Consider the following 20,271-nt stretch of genomic DNA (forward strand, 5'->3'; position numbering starts at 1 on the left):
CTTAAGGTTTCTTTCTGCAGACCATCAAAGCATGCTTAACACTTTCTGACTTACATGCCTCACACTCACACTGTTGCTTTATTTTCATCACAGCTGCAGTAAAGTAAGGATACTTTGTTGGCAAGGGTAGATTTTCTTTTTCTCCTCTCCATCCTAAAAGCCATCAATACAGTTCATGCAGTAGCTGTGTCCGGAGAGAATATTCCCTGGATTCTCTGGAGATCCAAACAGATCAAACAAGAAAAGGTTTTTTGGTTCAGCTGAACTTCCTTCTGCACCACTTCTATTCTTAGTGTCAGTTACTGTGTGATTCTCTTCTTTATAACTGAAACAAAAGGTGATGCATTAAGGTCCATGACTTAAACTGAAAAGAAAGTGTCATAGTGAAAATCAGAATCATTATTCTGATGTTTTTTGTTTTGTTTTTTTTTATGGTATTTTGATTTTACCTTTCCTTTTGACATACTTTATTAACACAGTCTCAAAATCAGACAAAAAACATAAAATCAGAGTACGATAAAGTTGTATTTTTTACTGTAAAAACCACAAACATCTTTAACAAATAGTTTTCTTAACTTGGAATGCAAATAGAAATTGTATGTTTTAAAAACTTATGCACAGGTTTAGCAAACAACAAAGTTATATGCTACTATTTAACTAAAAATACGATCAATGCCACAGCCATTTTTTAACCATTTCAAACTATTTAGAGAACAATCAGGTGTTTTTGCATCAAATAAGATGCCACAAAAATTATTTGTGCCACTCTAAAAAACAGTTTCTGTCCTCTATAAGATAAAGTAAAACATCACAAGCCTGATACCTCCAGGCCTGAAAGCAGGAGGTGTAGACTCCTATTTTCCACCTGGACACACACACACATGTACGAATACACATGCATCCATACATATTAAATATATGTATACATACATATACATACACATATACATCCACACATCCATACATGTATAAGATGCATTATGCTTGAGTTGGTTTACAGCTGAGGTCAACTTTGAGCCATCAAAGTGACTCATACATATAAAATAATTACCACGTGCATCTTTGGCCAGTTTCTACCAACCACATACCACAAACCTTTCAAAATGGAACACAGCACTATCAAAGTTAAACATTAGTCCAAAATATTAGATCTCAAAACAACAGCTGTGTATCAACAGGTGCTCACATAAAAGTAGTGTTAGATATGATACAAACATAGATAATAACCAGTGTTGGGGAGTAACGGAATACATGTACCAGCGTTATGTATTTAAAATACAAAATATGAGTAACTCTATTCCGTTACAGTTACCATTTAAAAAGGTGATATTTAGAATACAGTTAGTTTGTTGAAATAAATGGATTGCACAGTGGTCTTTTCCTGTTTCATATGTTAGGCTATCCTCTCTATATCTTTAGTAATTCAATGCTCGTGGAAACCCAAACAAGACTCTAATGCCTGGGTCTCAAACTCGTAGCCATGTCCCCCCCCTACTTGCAGCCCGCATATTGACATGAAGAAATATTTTTTAAAATTATTATTCAAAAACTTATTTAATATGAAGGCAATATGAGCAGAGTGTTACAGACATAGCCCTAAAGAATACAGCCTCATGGGCAGTGTAGTCCGTGCTGCAGGGAGAATGTGTGGGACTGCTCCTCCCGTTAGGTGTGTGTGAGCGCGAGGGAGGGAGAAAAAGTAGAGTCGAAAAGTACAAGGTGCTACCAACAACAAAAGAATAAAGCATGTAAATATAATAATAACCACTGCAGCCAAAAAGAGTGCCTGTCGAGCCCAGTTGTAAGTAAGCTGTTAAGACTTGACTGTACACTGTGTTCATGTTTTCCTCCGAAACAATAAAGTTCCATTGGAGCAGCCTTTCAACACCTCTTTCTGTCTCTTGCTAGCAAAGTTGACCCAGAAAGTAAAGCTAGTTAGCTGCTACAGATACGGAACCCGAAGTCTTAGCCAGAGGTCTCTTTACTAGGGTTCGGAGCCGAGACTGTCAGGGCATTGCGGTGTGGAGAGAAGGAAGAGAGGACCCAAATGGAGGACTCATGGGTCAGTGAAGGATGAGGATGGTGTTTATTATAAATGCAGGATGAACATAACATAACAGAGATTCTGACACTGACTGACTGAATGGCTGGCTAACTGAACTGGAAAACACACGCGGAATCAACGATGACAAGACAACGAACTGGCGGAAACTAAGGACTTAAATACTCTGGCAAATGATGATGATTAGAGACCAGTGAGTACACAGCTGAACATAATCTAACACATAAACAGAAGGTTGACACAGTGAAACAGCAAACATGAAACCTAAACAGTGACAAAGTCTAAAACTGAAAACACTGGGTCAATGACCAAGGAATCCTGGCAGAGGTAACAAGAGAGTACAAAAAGAAAACATTTTTCACTAGCAGTAAAAAAAAAAAAAGTGTGCACTTATGTCTGCATTTTTATTTTGGTAAATACGAACAAAATTATAGCAGAAGTGCTGTCACGTGTCTGGTAAAAAGAAAGTATTAGTGTATTTATTTGGTAGTTCAATAAAAGGCTTAAGAGTGAGAAAAAAAACTGCGTTCACGTTTGCAGTTTTGTCTTGTAATACAATATTTGAAATGTATTTGAAATGTATTACTTCCCATATATGTCAATCCAGTGTATACATGTCATTAAAAAGAAAACAAACGCAACAGAAGTTCAAGTGCAAGTCAGAACAGTGAATGGAATTGGCTCCAGCTTTAAACTGTGAACTTCAGAGAGAAAATAACTGTTTTTAATAAAGGCTACCTCCACATGTACAAAGGTAGTTTTTTAAAACAATCATTTTTCTGATGTTGTTTTTGGGAAATAGCTCTGATCACATTAAGACACATGTGACCTCAAGCACTGTTGAGACCAAACCAAAGAAACAAGAAATGTCAATCAAAAGCCCACAAATAATAACATAATGATGTCAGATAAAGGTGGTAAAGGTGCAAACCTTTAAATTTGTGAGACAAACTCTGTTTTTCTTGTCCATATGAAAACACAGAAACTGAGCTTTCAAAAATCTTCAGCCTTCCTAGAAGGAGTTTTTTAAAACTTAATTTTCAGTGATCCAAACACCGTTTATATTGGTTAAAAAGCCAAAACACACAGAAAAAGCTACATTTACCAAATGTACCTGTTAATGTAGTCAGAGACACATAAGCTCCGCCATCAACATTTTCTAAAAATGAAACTTAGCATGTAGCATGGTTTCCTATATGACTTTTCAACTGTACCGAAGAAGTGAATTTTTTCCCACAGCTGCTACAACAATATGGTTTTTCACCTGTGTGGCCTTTAATGTGTATTTTCAAACTTGACATACGACTAAAACTTTTCCCACAGACACTGCAATAATGTGGCTTTTCATCTGTGTGGCCTCCCATGTGTCTTTTCAAACTTGACATATGAGTAAAACCATTCCCACAGGCACCACAACAATCCGGTTTCTCACCTGTGTGGACTCTCATGTGAATTTTCAAGTTTGTGAGGGAACTAACACTTTTCCCACATGTACTACAGCAATGTGGTTTCTCACCTGCGTGGACTCTCATGTGGGCTTTCAAGTACTTGAGACAAGTAAAACCTTTGCCACATGTGTTGCAACAATGTGGTTTCTCACCTGTATGAATTCTTATGTGACTTCTCAAAGTTGTTGCCACACTAAATTGTTTCCCACAGGTGCTACAAGAATATCTTTTTTCACCTGTATGTAATTCCATGTGTATTTTAAAAGATGCCTTGTGATTAAATCCTTTCCCACATGTGCTACAGGAATATGGCTTCTCACCTGTATGAATTCTTATGTGACTTCTCAAAGCTCCTGCCACACTAAATAGTTTCCCACAGGTGCTACAGGAGTATGGCTTCTCACCTGAATGAATTTTTATGTGACTTCTCAAAGCTCCTGCCACACTAAATCGTTTCCCACAGATGATACAGGAATATGACTGCTCACCTGTATGAATTTTTATGTGACTTCTCAAAGCTGCTGCCACACTAAATCGTTTCCCACAGGTGTTACAGGAATATTGTTTTTCCCCCGTATGGAATTCCATGTGTATTTTTAAAGATGCCTTGTGATTAAAACCTTTCCCACATGTGCTACAGGAATATGGGTTTTCACCTGTATGAATTCTTATGTGGGCACTCAAATTTGCTGCCACACTAAATCTTTTCCCACAGGTGCTACAGGAATATGGCTTCTCACCTGTATGAATTCTTATGTGGGTTCTCAAATTTGCTGCCAAACTAAATCTTTTCCCACAGGTGCTACAGAAAAATGGCTTTTCACCTGTGTGAATTCGCATGTGTCTATTTAAGTGCGACTTTGAACCAAATGTTTTACCACAGGTGCCACAACAATGAGGCTTATCACCTGTGTGAATTCTCATGTGTTCATTTAAATGTGTTTTTAGAGTAAATCTTTTCCCACAGGTGCTACAAGAATGTGGCTTCTTGCCTATGTGAATTTGCATGTGTTGTTTCAAGTTTCCCATCCTATTAAATTTTTTCCCACAGGTACTACATAAATGTGCTGTCTTGGAATTTTGAACTCTCAGTTCTGGTACGACTTGATCTGACTCATTTCTGTCTGAGTTATCATCCTTGTTTTCTTCCTGATCTGTGTCAGGAGAGTTGTGAGAAAGGAGCTGGTCACTGCTTGGTTCTGGTTCACTGTGGTCACTTTCTTCACGAGCAGGAAAAGTTTCAGTCTCCTGCTTTCGTACAAGTGGTTTTGCCTCTTGAGTGGTACTGAGTTCCTCCTGTTCCTCTTTAATCTGTGAAGAATCCTCTTGGTCAATACTGGAGTTCTTCTCCTGGTTACAGACCTGCTGATCTGTGAGGCCCTCCTCGTCTTTACAGTCACGTTGTGGAGGATCTGAAGGGACAGATTGATAAAATCAGAAAAACATAAATTTGATCAATTGTAATGTAACCTCAACAATTAGCAGGTCCTTACATGGTAAACATGGATCTCACATGTACTAGTAAAAGGCATGTTGTGGGGAGAAGCTGTTTTGCTGACTCAGTGATAGACATTTTGGAAATCTAATTTACGTAAATAAAAAGATGATCATGCATCAGGTGAGATTTAAAAACATGACAAAAATTCTGCAGTAAAAAACTGTGAGATTCTCAGACAAACTGTAATGCTTCTAAATAAATATTACTGCTGTATTTTCTGTGTTACCAGCTGACTACTGACTCTTTTCAAATCAATTTTATTTATACAGCACCAAATCACAGCAACAGTCGCCTCAAGGGGCTTTATTTTGTAAGGTAGACCCTACAATAATGCAAACAGAAAAACCCAACAGTCATATGACCCCCTGTGAGCAAGCACTTTGGTGACAGTGGGAAGGATAAACTCCCTTTTAATAGAAAGAAACCTCCAGCAGAACCTAGCTGCCATCTGATGCGACTGGTTGGGGTGAAAAAAGGAAGAGAGGTCAAAAGACATGCTGTGGAAGAGAGCTAGAGTTTAATAATAAGTATGATTCAATGCAGAGAGGTCTATTAACACATAGTGAGTGAGACAGGTGACTGAAGAAGAAATAATGCATCACGAGAATCCCCCAGCAGCCTACACCTATTGCAGCATAACTAAGGGAGGATTCAGGGTCACCTGATCCAGCACTAACTATATGCTTTAGCAAAAAGGAAAGTTTTAAGCCAAATCTCAAAAGTAGAGATAGTGTCTGTGTCAGGGACCTGGATCTGAGCGACCCAGGGTCCCTGAGCAGTTATGGACCTGTATTATATTATATGTGTTTTGGTGTTGCTGTCCCTCGTTCTTCCTGCTTGCAGGTGTGTGTGCGTGTGTGTGTTTGTATGTGCGTGTGTGTGCGCGTGTGTGTGTTTGTGTTTGTATGTGCGTGTGTGTGCGCGTGTGTGTGTGTGTGTTTGTGTTTGTGTTTGTATGTGCGTGTGTGTGCGTGTGCGTGTGTGTGTTTGTGTTTGTATGTGCGTGTGTGTGCGTGTGTGTGCGTGTGTTTGTGTTTGTATGTGCGTGTGTGTGCTCGTGTGTGCGTGTTTGTGTTTGTATGTGCGTGTGTGTGCGCGTGTGTGCGTGTTTGTGTTTGTATGTGCGTGTGTGTGCGTGTGTGTGTGTTTGTGTTTGTATGTGCGTGTGTGTGTGTTTGTATGTGCATGTGTGTGTGTTTGTATGTGCGTGTGTGTGTGTGTGTGTGTTTGTGTTTGCGTGTATGTGCGTGTGTGTATGTGTGTGTGTGTTCGTATGTGCGTGTATGTGTATGTGTGTGTGTGTTCGTATGTGCGTGTATGTGTATGTGTGTTCGTATGTGCGTGTATGTGTATGTGTGTGTGTGTGTTTGTATGTGCGTGTATGTGTGTGTGCGCGTGTGTGTATGTGCGTGTGTGTGTGTGCGTGTGTGTGTGTATGTGCGTGTGTGTGTGTGCGTGTGTGTGTATGTGCGCGTGTGTGTGTGTGTGTGTGTGTATGTGCGCGTGTGTGTGTGTGTGTGTGTGTATGTGCGTGTGTGTGTGTGTGTGTGTGTATGTGCGTGTGTGTGTGTGTGTGTGTGTATGTGCGTGTGTGTGTGTGTGTGTGTGTGTATGTGCGTGTGTGTGTGTGTGTGTATGTGCGTGTGTGTGTGTGTGTGTATGTGCGTGTGTGTGTGTGTGTGTATGTGCGTGTATGTATCTGGGAGCACCTTCAGGCCTGGTGGGTGTGGCCCTGCCAGGTGGTTGGCCACACCTGAAGACCATCACACACCTGCAGCTGATCAAGCCTCGTCGGAGGAGCTACTTAAGAGTGTGGTGGAGCGCTCCCCGATGCTGGATCATTGTGTGGCTTCACGTTAGTCTCTTGGCCACTTAGTAAGTTTAGTCTGTTGCATTGTGGTATGTCTGACGGCTGCCTCTTTGTTATTTCCCCAGGAGAAATGTGGAGACGAGAGGGCAGCGAGCACGGGGTGCTCAGACACTGAGGAGCGGGGACAAAGAAGACTAACACTGGGAAGAGGACATGTCACGGGAGTCGGGAACGCACTGAGGATTTATTGTTATTTTACATGCACTGTAAATAAGCGCACTGCTTGCATTCAGAGCTCTGCGCCTGGGTCCTCCTTCCTCACATTCCCACGGTTGGGCAGGGTCAACTGTGACAGTCTTTCTCCCAAATCCAAACTGGAAACTGGTTTCACAGAACAGGGGCCTGAAAACTGAAGGCTCTCCTTCCAATTCTACTTTTAAATACTCTAGGGACAACAAGTAAGCCTGCAGTACGAGAGCGAAGTGATCCAATGGGGTGATATGATACTTGACCTTGTGTGTGAATAGCAGGACTTTGAATTAAATTCTGGATTTAACAGGGAGCCAATAAATGGAAGCCAATATAGGAGAAATATGCTCTCTTTCTAGTTCCTGACAGTACTCTCGCTGCAGCATTTTGGATTAACTAAAGGCTTTTCATGGGTTTTTAGGGCATCCTGATAATAATGAATTACAGTAGTCCAGCCTAGAAGTAATAAATGCATGAACTAGTTTTTCAGTGTCACTCCCAGACAGGATATTTCTAATTTTAGAGATCATGTGCAAATAGAAGAAAGCAGTCCTCCATATTTGTTTAATATGTGCATTGGAGGACATATCCTGATCACAAATAATTCCTCACAGTGTTACTGGAGGCCAAGGTAATGCCATCCAGAGTATCTCCAAAAGTTGATTCTGTTCATCTGGACGTAGCGTTTTCAGTGGGAGAAATGTTTCGTCACTCATCCAAGTGACTTCTTCAGTCTCAGCTGACTGCAGGTTTTCCTATAGACAGTACATTTGCATAATGACTGAACCTAGTACCACTGAAGGAACAATGGGCTGGGAGGTCAGTTCATTCATCATAATTATGCAAATTCTCATGACCATTGATCAACAACCATTGATCAAAGCCCACTGATCAATGGCCATGAGTACCATTCACAGAGAGTTGGGGAATGGCTGCAATCACAGCATTGTAAGATGGCGAAAGATGTACCCTTAGGCCCCCTCCTCGATTCAGAGATGGTCTTTCCCTTTTCACGTAAATGGCCTCCTTGACTCCGACACCATCTGTCTTCTCTGTCCAAAATGTGAACATTGGTATTCTTGAAAGAGTGACCTTTGTCCTTTAGATATAGATGTACAGCTGAGTCTTGTCCTGTCAAAGTGGCTATTCTATGCTGTGCCATGCATTTGTGAAGTGGCTGTTTGGGCTCTCCAATGTAGATGTCTGAGCATTCCTCACTACACTGCACAGCATACACTACGTTATTAAGCTTGTGTTTAGGATTCTTTGTCTTTGGGATGAACCAGTTTCTGTTTGAATGTATGACTGGGTACACTGGAATGTTGTGCTTGGAGAAGACTCTCCTGGGTTTCTCTGATATTGTCATCCCTTACATAGCAGGTTTATCAGAGAAACTCAGGAGAGTCTTCTCCATCTGCCATCTATAATCCAGTTTTGAGATCCCTTCCTATACGCCTTAGCGCCCACTCACATTTACATGGATGATAAAATCACCCACAATAATTATTTTATCTCAGCTCAGCACTAAATCAGATAAAAAGTCTGAGAAATCAGACAGAAACTCTGTGTAAGGCCCAGGTGGACGACAGACGATAACAAATAAGATCGTTTTTTGAGTTTTACAGCTAGGGTGGACAAGGCTAAGCATCAGGCTTTCAAATGAATCAAAAGTCTGTCTTGGTCTTTGGTTGAGTAATAGGCTGGTGTGGAAAATTGCTGCCACACCTCCCCCTTAGCCTGCGCTTCCAGGATTCAGTTAGTTAGTATGACTCGGTGGTGTTGATTTATTTAAACTGACACAATCATCCTGCTGTAACCAGGTAATCGATCTACTAGGTAAAGCAGTGTAGATCGATTTTGCTGATCAATTATTAACTCATGTACTAACAGAGACTTGGAAGAGAGATACCTAATGTTTAAGAATCCCCATTTCACAGTTTTGCTCTTTGGTGCAGATGTGGATACCTAATTGTTCTTTGTTTGTGATTTTGTTTGGTTTAAGTCTTTTTTAAAAATGTTTTTTAGTTTCTTTTTTGTCTGTTTGGGAGCTGACAGAGTCTCTAAGTGGATGGGGGTTTCTCTTTACTTAAGAGATAATCTGTTAAAGGCAATCTGCTGACTGACAATACAACACTGTGTGTGTTTGTGGTGGTGAGGATTGGGACTGAACGACTTATAGATTTATAACATGAACCATCAAACACCAAAACGGGGGGGAAAAAAGAACAAGTGCAGGGTTTGCGTTCCATCAAACATCTATTAATTTATAACATATAAAACATAAAAGCTTTAAATATGTTAAAAACAAATAATAATTAAAAGCCACCAATATGAGAAAATAAAGACAATTTATTATAAAACTAAATACATGAGAAAAACAAAATACTTGATACAGAAAGACTTCGGTTAAAGGTTAAATTTAGATCTTTATTTAAAATTACTCTGAACCTTTACATGACACTTACTGCAGCATTTATTTGTTTATTTTTGTAGATTAGCCATACATTGCCTGAACATGTTCAACAATTTCTGTTCCTCTGGTATTTTGAAGTAGAATGGGAGGCAGGGCCTTTCAGACCACTCTTCTGTGGAAGCAGCTCCCAGTTTGGATTCAGGAGACACAACCCTCTCTATTTCAAGATTAGGGTTAAAACTTTCCTTTTTGATAAAACACAGAGTTAGGGCTGGATCAGGTGACCCTGAGTTTTATTGTCTGGAACCCTCTTCTGACCTCTCTTGACCTCAAGAGCTAAAGAGAGATCAGAACATCCACCAAGCTGGGCATTTTAAAATCATGGTCAAACTTACGCTTCTCTATAGTTCATAAACATGGAGCAAGTCCACTTATAACATTACTCCACAGGCCTTGTGCTGGAATCCAAGGGGAAAGACAGGAAGACCCAGAAACATGTGGCACAGGGACACACCTACCATAGTGTTGTGTGGTTTGTGAAAAGCTTAGTTTAAAATCGATAATTTATTTTCAAATTGCATATTCGGCACTAAGGGGGAAAACTGTCAATTTTAAATTAATTTTAAATTGTCAACTATATTTAAAAAGTTTACAAAACAGATGCATTATTGCTGCTTATTGCAGTTGGTCTTTAGATTCTTCATGTGCTACTATAATGTATCACTGAGGTCTGATTAGGACCCAACATGAGTTTTATTCAGTTTTGTAATAAGAAATCCATCTACCACAGCTTTGCATACCTATTATGTGCAACTTTACTTCAGGGTTCCACTTGATGCCCAGCTCTTGCCCGGTCCAGATGATGATATCTTTGGTTTCCTGCTTCAGTGAAAGCTGCTTTCCTTCCTGATTGATGGACATTTCCTCCTGTTCTTCTTTAGTCTGTGAAGGATCTGTGTCCTCCAGGTCCAGACTGGAGTTCCTCTCCTGGTTACAGATCTGCCATGAATCTAAAGAAAAAGAAAGACAATAAAAAATAAATATTTTTTCTTTTGCCTACACATATCCAAGGAAGCAGGAACTGAAATTCTTCAACATACTCAAAATGTGTGCACAACAGCAGATATATGAACTGCGCATCATAGAAATTTCATTGGCATCACATCTCACTGGATTGAGTCAGACACACTGGACTGCAAGTCTGTGAGAGGATAAGAGGCCGTCACACCTATAATGTTATTGCTCCCAAAATAACTCAGGTTCATGCTGATTTCTAAATCCAAGGCAAGGTTAATGCTACAGTCACAAACAATGGGAGTAATTTTGTAAAAGCTTTCAAAGAATATGGAGATTCATAAACAGAAGATGATCTGGAAGACACAAATGATGTAGAATTGGCTGATGTCACTACAGTACTTGAGGAGAGCAAGAGCACGAGGAGGCTAAACTTCTTTTTGCCACCACACCATCGATGTGCATACGTTAAATCTCATTGCCACGACTGACCATGATAAAGCTGCTTCACAGCAGGGTGTTTCCAGAAAATTATAGTGCAAAGGAAAATTGTGCTGCCACCTGGAATAAGGCTCAACGCTCATCAGGTGCTTCTGATGTAAGAAATTGCTCAAATGACATATGTTGTACCTTCAGTGACTAGGTGGAGCTCACCACCTAGTCACTGAAGGTACAACATATGTCATTTGAGCAATTTCTTACATCAGAAGCACCTGATGAGCGTTGAGCCTTATTAGCTCATTAGCTTCTCATTAGCTTCTCGACTGCATGGTACTCTGAGCTGAGTACCATGCAGTCGAGAAGCTAATGAGTCTACCTGAAAGTCACCTAAATGAAATCTGTGACCAACTGAAGGTGGCAAAACTGCATCCTCAAGAGACAGCGTTTCTCAAAGACTATACAGCCATTCTGAAACCACTTGCCTAGTCAGTCAACCTGCTCCAGGGGGAAAAGAACTGTTATTTCTGATATGTGATTCCCATCCTTCTCGGTGTGAAAGCCAAGTTGCAATTTTCAACTCATCATCAAAGCAATTGACACTTGATTTGCAGCTGTACAGGCCTCCCATGAGGCAAGGATGGCAGCATCCACCATCCCAAAGTTTTAACTCTGGTGGCTGATGATGAGAGAGAATGAGAGACCATGAACTATGGTTTAAGAAGCTTGTCTCTTCAACACAGAACCTTCTAATGATACCAGCACCACTAGACATCCCTCAGTGGGAAATAAGCCAGAAGATGATGACGACAACTTCTTCAGTGTTCAGACTCCAGAGGTGACCTGTTTTTCAACCAAGCAGTTCAACACTGACAACCTTGGATGGTTCTCTTGCCTTTGTTAAATGATCATGAAGTAATGTTGCTGGGTTGCATTAAAACATATTGTCTCGTGTTTAAAATTATATCTGGTGGCAAGGTTTAAAGTGCATTTTTTCATTGTCACATCAAGTTTAATTATCTGATTTGTATTGAAGGATATTTAGTAATTTGAAATTATTGGTGGAAGAATAATATTGACACTAAAAGCCAAAATAATATAGTTTTCATTTTTGAGAATTGTTTTATATATTGCCTTTTTGTCCTAATAAGGAAAAGGGTCATTGAAAATACAGATTTTTTTTCCTTGTGCAAGGCTACTTTTAATGTAACAAAGTGATGGAATATGTTGGTGACCATAACAGTAAATACTTTTCAATGGCATATTTTTTTTCTAATACTTTTCCACTTTTCAGCTTTGTAAATTAAAAAAATGGTTAAGTAAAGCCAGGGCTTTTTTTAAGCAGACAAAACATCTTATGTTAACACACCAAGTCTTTAACAAGTCTTTGCTCATCTACAGTAAATATATTATCTATTCAGGGAGATTTGGTCTTAACAGCCAATCGGTAGAGAAAAACAAACAAGAATTTGCAGAATGTGATTGCTACATTCATGTAGTTGTAAAAAGCATGACAATATATTAAATAATCTGAAGTATTCTGAATACGTTTGTCACATTGTAACATATTCTGTTAAGTTACTCAAACTGCATTCCGACTGAATCCATGTAAGGATGGTACTGGAATCTGTTCACAACACCACTCTGCATAGCGGTAGGTTGAGCTCTTTGATCAGCAGACTGGTGAGCTGAGCTCCCATCAAGGCTGCACATAAACCGCATTTCAAATTATTATCCAAATGATATTTTTTTCTCATTTTCCTAAAAAGTCGACTCAAATGACTGTCAGCATAATTTTCGAGTCATCAACCATTACAGTATAATTCAAATGTCACTGAATCAATCTCCCAATAAAAACAGTATGTTTTTCAAAAATAAAAAACTTAAAATACACCGTTCCAAATTATTACACACAACAGAATTTCCTAACATTTTATACGTTGTAAAGAGCTAAAAATGATCATTTGTTGAATTTGCAGCATTAGGAGAACATATTTACTGAAATCAAAGCTATTTCAATCAAAAACATCTTAACAAGTTACATATTAACATAGGACCCCATATTTGATAGCAGTTTCACAATTCTTGCATCCATGGAACTTGTGATTTTTTTCGAGAGTTTCTGCTTGAATGTCTTTCCAGGATGTCAGAATAGCTTCCCAGAGCTCCTGTTTGGATGTGAACTGCCTCATAGATCTTTTGCTTGAGGACGCTCCAAAGACTCTCAGTAGAATTGAGGTCAGGGGAGGATGTGGGCCACACCATGAGTTTTTCTCCTTTTATGCCGATAGCAGTCAATGATACAGAGGTATTCCCCTGAGATGGTGCACTGTCTTGCATAAAGATGATTTTGTTGTGGAAAGCACGATTCTTCTTTTTGTACCATGGAAGAAAGTGGTCAGTCAGAAACTCCACATACTTTGCAGAGGTAATTTTCACACCTTCAGGGACCCTAAAGGGGCCAACCAGCTCTCTCCCCATGATTCTGGCCCAAAACAAGACTCCACCACCTCCTTGCTGACATCGCAGCCTTGTTGGGACATGGTGGCTGTCCATCAACCATCCACCACTCCATCCATCTGGACCATCCAGGGTTGCACTGCACTCATCAGTGAACAAGACTGTTTGAAAATGAGTCTTCATGTAGTCTGCAACTGTTTCTGCTTGTGAGCATTGGTTAGGGGTCCTCAGTCCTTGTCTCACCATATGTAGAGTAAGACTCTCTGTGGTGCCTTGTAGCTGGAGCCTTTAAGTGGCCTCAGGGAGAAGGATCATGCTCTGAGATTTATCATCTAATATGGCAAATGTCTCCAGGGTGTGTATAGCGTTCTACAGCAGCACTTTACTCATCTTCGGAAGCCCTTGGTTACAGACAGCACGACGGTTTAGGTAGAGCACATCAGTAGATGGTTTACTCGCCAGTTCAGTGCCGTGTTCTGTTGGTGGTTTAGGTGCAGCAGCTTTGAGATTTACTGCAGGGCTTCTAGGTGTTTTGCCTTGCATGTCTTGCACTGCACTTTAAATCAACACTAAGCAGCCTGGTGGTGCCACCCACAATGCCAGCAGCGATTATTGGACTTAATCCAAGTAGATTTTTGCTCCTTTGTCGGCATCTTGAGGTTGACACACTGATCTACGAAGTGCAGTGTTATTACAATAAGGACAACAAGCTGTGGGCTTCCACTTCAGTGACTGTCAGTGAGATGTTTGTCCAGTCCTCTCTCAGAATGTCCTGTAGTTTATCTCTGACCTCTGACACAGCTGCTGTCACATCCTCAAAGTAGCTCAGAGGACGGATATTGATGCTGGATGAGTCTGTAGACTCACTGAGTGCTGACAGTGAGGGGTAGTTGTGTAGAAACTGGATGTGATCCTCTGTGTGTGAGAGCTGCTTCAGCTCAGCATCTTTCCTCTTCAGCTCAGTGATCTCCTGCTCCAGCTTCTCCTCAAGCTCTTTGACTCGACTCACTTCAGTTTCCTGCTGGGATCTGATCTGCTGCTTCACATCAGAGCTTCTTTTCTGGATGAGATGGATCAGCTTAGTGAAGATCTTCTCACTGTGCTCCACTGTTTGATCAGCAGACTGATTGATGGCCTCCACCTCCTGTTGAAGCAGCTTCACATCTTTCTCTCTGTCCTGGATTCTCTGCTGGATGTTTTGTCGACTCACCTCCAGCTCTCTCTGCCTCTCAGTCCTTTCTGCTGCAGTGGAGACAATAGTTATGTCCACAGGGGGGGGAAAAAAAAAAAAAAAAATCACCTGATCCTTCAGTATATCCAAACAGATCGAACAACAGAAAGTTTCTTGGAAGTGTTTTCTGTGTCGTTTCTCCTCTCTCTGCCAAAGATTGCGGGGTTTCTCACAGGGAGGATTATCGGGCTGATTTATTGCGGTACAAAGTGCAGCAAATGTTGGTCCTTTGTCTTCTTAGCCAAAAGTGTATTGCATTGTTCCCCCAAGGCTTGATTCAGACAAAGAATCCTGACACAGTTAGGTGTGATGGGTTTACTGCCCTTTAATGCAGTACAGAGGATATATATAAGGTCTGAAAAGTCACAAAGTAAGATTAAAAATTGTCATTAATGATGCAGTCATAACAAATGAAGGTCCAAGAGCATGAGCCATGTACTATATTTTATCTCTACAGCTATAAACAAGGTATAGCTCAGCTGCTACACAATGTAACAGGCTAGGATGACACAACCCCCCCCTCATAATAGCACAGGGTGTAGCACAGTTCACCAGAAACTGAAAACTTGTTCAAGCCTGCTTTCCAGAATGAACAGTTGCTACATTGTAACTTATATTTATCTGGATGTACACACAGGGGCCTGAATGAAGCCCTGAACTAAAAGACCAGCAGCATGGCTGAAATGGCCATAACTGGTTCAGATGCACTAAATGGCAGGGCCTCCAATGTCAACGTCAAAGCAGCTCTGAATCGTGAAATACACTACCTGCGGTAGCGAAGGATCTGGCCGCCCCATCATCAACAAATTTGGGGTGACTGGATCTGGGTCTGCCAAATCAGATAAAACATAGCCTAAGGGGTGGATAACAGTTATTAGTTAAAAACACCTTCAAGCTCAACCAGGACTGTTGTTAGCACTTCTTTACTGAGGACTTGCAAAACCAGGACTGTAGTCAGGGCAGCATTGACAGACTGGATTTCACACTCCCAGCAGTGTGAAATCATTTTGGAGGCCAAAATGATGACCACTAGGTGGAGTAAGTGGAATTTTATATGATTGGTTCCTTGGTCACATAGCAACTCTGCTGGCTTTCCACTCTGGGAGATAAATCTCCTCAGGGTCATCAGAAAGGAGTCTGTATTGATGTTGAACAGTAACTCAATATGAACTGCTCTTGTTGTGAGATATTTGAAAAGCAGACCCCAAAGTTTCTCATGTCGATGGTCAATTTTGACCTGCAGCTGTCCAAGACAACCAATTCCTGTTGAGAAAAAGGCTGGTTTATGCAATTTGAGCTAAGGAGGATGAATATCAGCCATCTTAGGGTTGACTGGTTGGGCTCTCCAGCTTTGGCAGTAAGGACAAGAGAACTGCTCTCTTCCGATAGCCTCATGACCACAAAGGATCCAGAACACTCTCCTCTGTTCAGCAAAGAGTCGTTCTGCACCTGGTTCCCAAAAGTTGATTCTGTTCAGCAAGTTAAGCAAATTCAAAAAGCACCATACATGTTTTTTGTTGAAGAGCAAAAAATAAAAGGAGGTAGAGTGTGTCTGTGAGCAGAGAAAAACACCCCAACAACTATTAAGTTTTATATACCTGTGCAGTGTAAGTCTTTCTCACGTTCCCAGATGTTATCCAGCACTCTGAACTGCTCTTTCCCGGTCCAGACGAAGATTTCTTCAGACTCCTGCTTCACTACAACCTGCACTACATCCTGACTGGTGCAGACTTCCTCCTGTTCCTCTTTAATCTGTGGAAGTTCTGGACCATCCTCATTCAGACCAAAGTTCCCCTCCTGTTTATAGACCTCTGGGTCATTCAGACTCTCCTCTTCCTCACACTTCATATTGCTGTAGGGGATCTTAAAGGATAAGGGGACATAACAAGAAGGTTACTAATACTGTATGATGACAGGAAGGCACATCTGAGCAAATATATTCTAGCAAGACTGTACACTGTGAGCATGTTGCTCACATATGTGAGTGAAATTTAGAGTGTACCAATGGGACAAATGTTTAAGAGCACCTCTGTGAGTGATTCGAGTTATGACACTTTTATTGACAAAGTTCAGAGTGCACCACATTCAGGTGGCTGCTGCCAGATTCATTTAAGCCAGTTTGATTTTCACTGTTGCATGTTCAAATAAAACAACAGTGACTACATGAATTAAAATTTATATTTACATTAAAGCAAATGGTAACAATTTTTCAACCATTATTGAAAAATAATAATAATAGGACAGCAGTAAAACAATACATAAGAACAGATGGTAACACAATGTAACTTGATACAGGGTTCTTGAAAAGTAGCAAGTGAATGTGTTTAACTTTTTTGATTATAGGATAATAAGAGGGAAAAAAATGTAAATATAAAATAAGGATTGTGGAAGTATATTGCAAAAAACTATCTTGGAAGCAAGTCGAGGTCAGATTATGTGGAACACACAGATTTTAAAAAAGGAATGATAATGAGGCATTTGTAATAACTAAACTGTAAATATAAAAAGGTCATGGTCCTTTGTGTCTGAAGGATTTCCCTCCTCTCTTCACTTCTTTTGCTGTGGGGGAGGGGTGGGTGGTGGGTCACTTTATGTGTTTGAATTAACTCGTGATTTTTAACGAGATTTAGTTTACAATATTTTCATTTCCTCTCGCCAATTCCACAGAATCAATATACCATTATTTAATAACATCTGGAATACATTTCTGACCCATCTCGGTTTGGTTCAGACACCCGGGGCTGAAGACACGCACACCTCCACTTAACACAGAGAAAATATACAAGTTGCTGCTCTTAGCACAGAAAAACTGCTAATCTGGCCAGTATTCATCCCCAGTGAACCACCACGAGGATTATCCTGCGCCATCACCGCTCTCTAAAATCATGACAAACATGTACCAAGCTCCTGTCCCATAGCCGTCTTTATTATTGATAAATTTTAATTGTCTATTCCATTCTTATTATTTAGCTGCTTGCCTTTATTTGTACTCCTTTCCTTCTTTAATTTCTGCTGTTCAATTCAATTCAATTTAATTTTTAATTAAATTTAATTTTATTCATATACCACCAAACCACAACAACAGTTGCCTAAAGGCACTTTATATTGTAAGATAAAGACCCTACAATGATACAAAGAACACACCAACAATCAAATGTTAAGCAACCACTTTGGCAACAGTGGGGAGGAAAAACTCTTTTAACAATATGTCCGTATAAGTTCTCAGTCATTCAGGTAACAGTCGTCTAAGGCGCTTGGAAAGAAAGCGGCTAAATTACATGTTTCACCTCCCATCCGATACACTCTTTTTTATTCTAAAGCCAAATGGTGGATAGTCCCAGGTATTTAAAACCTGGTGGGAGTTGCCCCTTAAGATGATTATGTCTCTCGTCACACAACAAAGGTGTGAAAAAAGGGTCAATATCATAAGAGATTTTGTGTCAAACCATTGTGAGACTCTGCCTCAGCCCATCATGTGACCTGAAATCACCTGTTCAAAGATGGTCGTTTACAGTGGATAAAATACACTGAACACTTTAAGTGTGTGTAAACACACACACTTTAATGATGAAATGTAAATTATGTAACTGTGTACAAATATGTTCTTTTTTTCCCTTTTCTTTTCAGTTTCCGTGCTTTGCCTTCACATTACTTCCTGTTGCACGTCTAGTATTGTGTCACATATTATTGAAGTAAGACGCACGTATTGTAGTCCATCGTATTTACATACCTGTTTTTTCGGATATCCAGCAGTATGCGCTCACAGCTGGTCCTCCTCAATCATAGCTTATTAACATTTCAGATTTCTTCGCCTGCAGTACCAAGTCTATCCTTTAACTCTCGCGGATACTGCACCAAACAGCCAAAACATCGCGTCACATCCGTTTTTTTCTTCTTCTATTGCATTTCTGGCAGACTGGACTAAAAGGTGTATTAGCGCCCCCTAATGATTCAAATTGAGCACTGACTTAAAGGAATAGTGAATGACAGAGATCTCAAACTCATTTTACATCGTCAGTCACATAAACCAAATTTTAATCTTGAGTGGGCCAGACCAGTGAAACTCTGCTTTCTATCGATTTAAGTACACACTTTAGTATCAGTTTGAAATAAATCAAACAAGCTGAGCTGAACATGATCCCCTGTTAACAGAAACTAAAATTAGTGCAACTGAACCCAGAACATTTTACACATGCTGACGGAGCTGCAGACGAGTAAGGACAAAAAAATATCCGCAGGAAGTCCTTTTTTACTATTTTATTAGCTTTTTACGTCTTGATGCATTCTCAATCATCCAGGTAGGTAAATCTTCAAAGGTTGATTCTGTTCATCTGGATATAGCGTTTTCAGTGGGAGAAACGTTTCGTCACTCATCCAAGTGACTTCTTCAGTCTCAGCTGACTGCAGGTTTTCCTATAGACAGTACATTTGCATAATGACTGAAACTAGCCCACTGAAGGAACAATGGGCTGGGAGGTCAGTTCATTCATCATGATTATGCAAATTCTCATGACCATTGATCAACAACCATTGATCAAAGCCCACTGATCAATGGCCATGAGTACCATTCACAGAGAGTTGGGGAATGGCTGCAATCACAGCATTGTAAGATGGCGAAAGATGTACCCTTAGGCCCCCTCCTCGATTCAGAGATGGTCTTTCCCTTTTCACATAAATGTGAAAAGGGAAAGACTTTTCATTTACGTGAAAAGGCCTCCTTTTCATTTACGTGAAAATCTTTAGAGAGAAACTTTGTGAGCATTGCAAAATGTTGCTGCACTTGTTATCAGAGTGCATAATCCGTTCTCACACTCAGCTGCTGTTGGCAAAGATACTCAGCATACTGAGGAGAAAGGTTATAACAGGGTTAGCTGTGTGTGCTCTCCACTCTGTGAAAGAGGCTCTGATTTCAGATTTCCCAATAGACTTATGGTGCGTACACACCGAATGCGATAGACGCAACTAGAGCGTCAGGTTACAGTTTATTGTCTGGAAGGAAGTTATTCTCTCGAATATGATGTATTCTCAAAGAAAATTATTATAGTCATTTATGCATAGTGAGCTTTTTGATTTCCAATTAAAAATGTAGTATTTTATTTAGATGTGGAGTAGCAGCGACTGTACTCCGAGTTCTCACCACATGATCAAACTCCTCACCCTATCACTATGGAAGAAACTAGCCACCCTTTGGAGAAAAGTCATTTACACTGCTTGTATCTGTGATCCCATTCTTTCAGTCACTACACAGAGCTCATGATCGTAGGTGAGGGTGGAACCATAGATTGACCAGTAAATCCATGGCTTACACTAAGGCTGCATCAAAGCTCAAACCACAGGAGAGTCAATGGCTTTCCACATTTATTCATTTGACACCTAAAGTTGATTTATGATTTCCTGATCTTTCTGGGTTGAAGTTAATCCACAGTTTTCAGCAGTGAAGGGTTTTAGGGTTTTTGTAGTGGACACTTCTCTCCCATCTTTCCCATGGTCCCTTCATGCAGCATAGGTGTTACAGGTTGTGACTCCGGTGAACAAATTGACACAGTGTGATCTCTCTTTACTGATGATGTTGAAGCTGCTGAAGGCTCAGTGAAGTTTTTACACTGAGGTTAACAACTGAAATTTGAAAACCAATAATGCACAACACA

The 20,271-nt window shown here is 40.3% G+C and overlaps 2 protein-coding genes across 8 annotated transcripts in view; one reads left to right on the plus strand and one right to left on the minus strand.

Annotated features, from left to right (window-relative positions):
* The window catches only part of LOC109195563 (tripartite motif-containing protein 16), a 1,176,058-nt gene that overhangs the window by 824,046 nt on the left and 331,741 nt on the right, over positions 1 to 20,271 (plus strand). The gene's annotated exons all lie outside the window — the stretch shown is intronic.
* On the minus strand, positions 2,064 to 18,516 carry LOC102080068 (gastrula zinc finger protein XlCGF57.1). Of its 7 annotated transcripts, none has more exons than XM_005464387.4 (4): positions 18,354 to 18,516; positions 16,222 to 16,486; positions 10,281 to 10,490; positions 2,064 to 4,922 (listed from the first exon to the last, which is right to left on the minus strand). In XM_005464387.4, the coding sequence occupies exons 2-4, from the start codon at positions 16,469 to 16,471 to the stop codon at positions 3,235 to 3,237; spliced, it is 2,148 nt and encodes a 715-aa protein (XP_005464444.1). In that variant the 5' UTR covers positions 16,472 to 16,486; positions 18,354 to 18,516; the 3' UTR covers positions 2,064 to 3,234. The 7 variants fall into 7 exon arrangements, with proteins under 7 accessions (XP_005464444.1, XP_005464445.1, XP_025756112.1 ...); XM_005464388.4 differs by lacking the exon at positions 18,354 to 18,516 and adding an exon at positions 15,391 to 15,452 and having other exon boundaries at positions 16,222 to 16,360; XM_025900327.1 differs by lacking the exon at positions 18,354 to 18,516 and adding an exon at positions 15,391 to 15,476 and having other exon boundaries at positions 16,222 to 16,356.

Source organism: Oreochromis niloticus, linkage group LG18 (genome assembly GCF_001858045.2).
Source record: "Oreochromis niloticus isolate F11D_XX linkage group LG18, O_niloticus_UMD_NMBU, whole genome shotgun sequence".
In the NCBI taxonomy this organism is placed as follows: Eukaryota; Metazoa; Chordata; class Actinopteri; order Cichliformes; family Cichlidae; genus Oreochromis; species Oreochromis niloticus.